Here is a 4,570-nt window from a genome sequence, read left to right on the forward strand (position 1 = left end):
GCATCAAACATGAACACTTTAGCTCTCAACAAGATAGTTCAAAGTCAAAGCGCCCACAACTTAATCCTGAACAAATAGAAGTATGTCATTTGGTAAGAGATCTAGGAATTCGACCAATGATTTGGAAGTTTCATCCAAGTAAAAGAGATGAAATTCGTCGAGCTTATCTTAAAACTGGACCAAATCAACCAATACTTGATAAGTATCCATTCTCAAGCGATACAAGTCATCGTCGTCGTTTTCAAGCTTCTTGGTTTGAATTATATCCTTCATGGTTAGAGTATTCTATTAAAGATGATGCTGTATATTGTTTATCATGCTACCTATTTGCTATGGAATCTTCAATCAATACATGTTCAAATGCTTTCATTGAAAACGGTTTCAGGAATTGGAAGAAGGTAAATAGTGAAAAAAATTGTCCTCTTTTGAATCACATTGGCAAAGGCCCCAATTCGTTCCATCATAGGGCAACGAAATCATGTGATGATTTGATGAAGCAATCACAACATGTTGATACACTTATGAAACGACAAACATTAGAGGAAATTGAGAATAATCGACGTAGACTTGGAGCATCTATTGATTGTATTAGATAGTTGACTTTTCAAGGTTGCGCTTATAGAGGCCATAATGAAAGCTCGAGTTCAGATAATCGAGGTAACTTTATTGAATTGTTAAAGTTTTTGGGTTCTTACAATAGTAGTGTTCAGAAGCTTGTTTTGGAAAATACTCTTAGATTTGCTAAATATACTTCAAGTGATGTTCAGAAAGAAATTCTACATGTTCTTGCTACAATGGTAAGAAACTCAATTAGAAAAGATATTGGAGATGCCAAATTTTGTATTATCATTGATGAAGCTCGTGATGAATCTAAAAAAGAACAAATGGCTATTGTTTTGAGATTTGTTGATGTGGATGGTTTTGTTCGTGAACGCTTCTTTGATCTTGTACATGTTAGTGATACTAGTGCCTTGATTTTGAAAAAAGAGTTGGTGTCTGTGCTTTCTATTTATAATCTCCAAATTTGAAAATATTCGAGGTCAGGGGTATGATGGTGCTAGCAATATGAGAGGAGAATGGAATGGTTTACAAGCTTTATTTCTCAATGATTTCCGACAAGCATATTATATCCATTGTTTTGCTCATAGATTGCAGTTAGCACTAGTGGCTGCTTCAAGGGAAATACTTCAAATTCATGAGTTTTTCACACAATTGACTGCTATTGTCAATATTGTTGGTGCATCTTGCAAACAACATGATCAACTACAAGAAGCTCAAGAAATTGAAAATGCAAAAATTGATTGCCAATGATGAGCTAAAAGCAGGTCAGGGTGCAAATCAAATGGACACTTTACAAAGAGCTGGAGATACAAGATAGAGTTCTCACTTTCATTCTGTTTGTAGCTTGATAAGAATGTTTGCAGCTACTCAAACCGTTCTTAATAACATTATTGATGATGGTACAACTTCTGCTCAAAGAGGTGAGGCTTATGGTGTCAACAAAGTGCTATCCTCGTTTGAATTTGTTTTTTCGTTACATTTGATGAAGGAAATTATAGGGATTACTAATATTTTGTGCCAAGCATTACAACAAAAATCTCAAGATCTTTTGAATGCAATGCATGTTATTTCCACATCAAAACTACTTCTTCAAAAATTGAGGGATAATGGTTTGTGCAATTTACTTGAGATTGTTAAGAAGTTTTGTGAGAAACATGAAATTGACATCCCTGATATGAGTACACAATACACGGTTGGAAGAGGTCGATCTCGTCAACCAAAGATAACAATCGAGCATCATTATCGAGTTGATGTGTTTTTGGCAGCAATTGACTCTCAAATTCAAGAGTTAAATAGTAGATTCAATGAGGAAACCATGGAGCTTTTGACTTTAAGTACTGTTTTGGACCCTAAAGACAATTTTAAGTTGTTTAATATTCAGAATATATGCAAGTTAGCTGAAAAGTTTTATCCTTCAAAATTTTCTGATCATGAAATGATTCTCTTGAATGCTCAATTGCAACATTATGCATTTGATATACCGAATTATCTAAAAGATGTTGGGACACTTTTTGAGTTATGTCAAAAATTGAAGGAAACAGGAAAATCAAGAACTTATCATTTGGTTGATAGACTGATTCGCAATGTCTTGACTCTTCCAGTATCTACAGCAACAACAGAAAGAGCTTTCTCGGCAATGAAAATTGTTAAAACAAGACTTCGGAGTAAAATGACAGACGAATTTCTTGCAGATAATTTAGTCATTTACATTGAGAAAGAAATTGCAGCTACTTTCAGTGCAGATTCAATAATAGATGACTTTGAATCAAGAAAAAAACGTCGAGCTCAATTGTCTATGTAAGTTGTAAATTTTAATTTATTTCAGTTCTAATAATATTGTTACTAATTTTTTTATTGCATAAGTTATGGTTGTGATTTAAATTATTTACATGAAGGTTGAAGCATAATACATTTTTCTAATAATTTTGCAGGAAACGTCTAAAAAAGAATTGAATAGTATTTGAAGATTCTAAAAACAACTATGTAACAACTTATATTTACAATATTTGAAATTAGTTTTGAGATATTTGTGTTTAATTATTTTAATATACAATATGTTTAGTTATCTTATAAAAAGTAAATTTTAAGTTTTAGTTGTTATTTTTAATTAAAATTATATATATAGTTACTTTTAACTTTTTTTGTCAAAATAAAAAGCTAAAAAGAATATTGGCCCCCTAATAAATATTGTCTAGCTTCGCCCCTGAGTACAATTATATGAAGTAAAGTTAGCTACTTACAGGGGAAAAGCTAGATAAAATATTAGAAGGGGGCCAAAAATATTTACACAATAAAATAAGACTAAAATAAAATTTTAAGGGGAGTTAAACTAAAATTTACATATAATTTATATGTAAAAAATTAAAATTAGGGAGCCATTGCCCCTTTCCTACTATGTGGCTCCGCCAACTGACTACTTATACTACAATTGCTTTGTAACTAACTAAAGCCAACTTAGTACAGTGTCACCACCTTGTCATCTCAACTAACAAATTCCAAAAGATTTACTAACTACTCTTTGCTAGTTTACTAATGACTACTAACATCCTTCTTTAACCTAGAGAACGATGTTGTTCTTGATGTATGTCTTTCTTCAACATTATTCTTTAAACTAATGGGTGTTGTGGCTGTTGCAATTCTAAATTTAGGCCTGAAATTGACAGAAGGTACTTGTGAGAATAGTTAGTTAAAATGCCTGCCAACTAATCACACGATGGAATATGTATTACATAAGCTTGTTTGTTGTACAACTCTATTTCAGACAAAGTGTATGTCGATTTTGAAGTATTTGGACCCACTATAAAAAATTAGATTCCTTATCATCAACACAATGCTCTGATTGTCGCATAATGAAGTTGGTGGTGGCCCCGAGGGTATGTGCATTTCATAGAGAAGCTTCTGCAGACAAATAGTGTCCGTCATAACGTTTTCTAAGGCTCTAAACTCAGCTTCAGTGCTGGATCTCAACACGATTGCTTGTTTTAGGGATAGCAGAACTTCTCGAAGTACGAAAATCCTCGTGGAACCCCCTCCCCCCGAATGAAAATTTAAAGATGAATTATTTCTACAGGAATGAAAATAGGGACAAAATTTTTCCGAGGCAGGTGCGAGGACCTGAGCGGAGATCCCACTAATCTCTGAATTATTAAATTTACTTAAATACCCTTAGTTATTTCTAATATAAATTTTCTAGTTATTTCACATACCATATATATATATATTGAAAAACCTAAACCCTAATTTCAAAAGTGTCTTTCCTCCTCTTCATAACTAACATTGCATCGTCTCACACTCCCACTCTTTAGTCATCCCAAAACTCTAGAAGGTCAGAACTCCCAAATTCCAATCTCTCAAAGCGTCACAACCATACCTTTCGCCACTCCTGCTCAATGCTCATCGTGCTCGTGCTGTCATTCCCTCGCCGCCTTGTTGTCAATCATCGTCATTTCCCCTCTTTACTGCTACGTGAGTGCGTCCATTTTCCTTTCTGCCGTAGCGTCCATTCTCCTTTCCACTATTCTGAGGTCTGCTTCATTGTTCGTTATCCGCTCGTGTTCGGTAAAAAGAAGCCGCCGTCTGCATCAAGAGCATTGCCGCCGTAGCTAACGGTTGTCACTCCTCCAGTTCTCCTTCTCTTCTCTTTACACTTGACTTTAGGTTTGGGAATTGGGGCCCGCGGAGAATAAGAATCCGCAAAAAATAGGAATGGGGAGCAATATTTTTCTACAACCAAGATTGGAGTAAGAGATAGGGAGCAAATCTAAGAGCGGGGACGGGGAGCAGGGAGGCATCCCCTGTCCTCCCGCCCTACCCTATTGCCATCTCTAGTTTATTTTTTGCTCAACCAAGCAATTAGATTGGTGCCAAGAAAGATGTAATATCCTCAGATAGATTTTCAATCATCGGCATTTGTGATCCAGTCTGAATTACTAAATGTCATTATCCTTAAGTTGTAACTTTTGTGAATATAAAGCTCAAATTTAATTGTCTCTGTCAAGTAGCGGATGAT

At 34.7% G+C, this 4,570-nt stretch overlaps 2 protein-coding genes across 2 annotated transcripts; both read left to right on the forward strand.

Annotated features, from left to right (window-relative positions):
- Positions 1-294: 294 nt before the first annotated feature.
- On the forward strand, positions 295-1,311 carry LOC114924977 (uncharacterized). The gene is made up of 3 exons (XM_029291224.1): positions 295-398; positions 623-953; positions 1,045-1,311. Exons 1-3 carry the CDS (start codon positions 295-297, stop codon positions 1,309-1,311), a joined length of 702 nt encoding a protein of 233 aa, XP_029147057.1.
- A 103-nt stretch (positions 1,312-1,414) lies between these two features.
- LOC112733946 (uncharacterized) lies at positions 1,415-2,362 on the forward strand. The gene has a single exon (XM_025783082.1). The coding sequence runs from the start codon at positions 1,415-1,417 to the stop codon at positions 2,360-2,362; it is 948 nt and encodes a 315-aa protein (XP_025638867.1).
- The last annotated feature ends 2,208 nt before the right edge of the window (positions 2,363-4,570 follow it).

Source organism: Arachis hypogaea, chromosome 13, assembly GCF_003086295.3.
Source record: "Arachis hypogaea cultivar Tifrunner chromosome 13, arahy.Tifrunner.gnm2.J5K5, whole genome shotgun sequence".
NCBI classification, from domain to species: domain Eukaryota; kingdom Viridiplantae; phylum Streptophyta; class Magnoliopsida; order Fabales; family Fabaceae; genus Arachis; species Arachis hypogaea.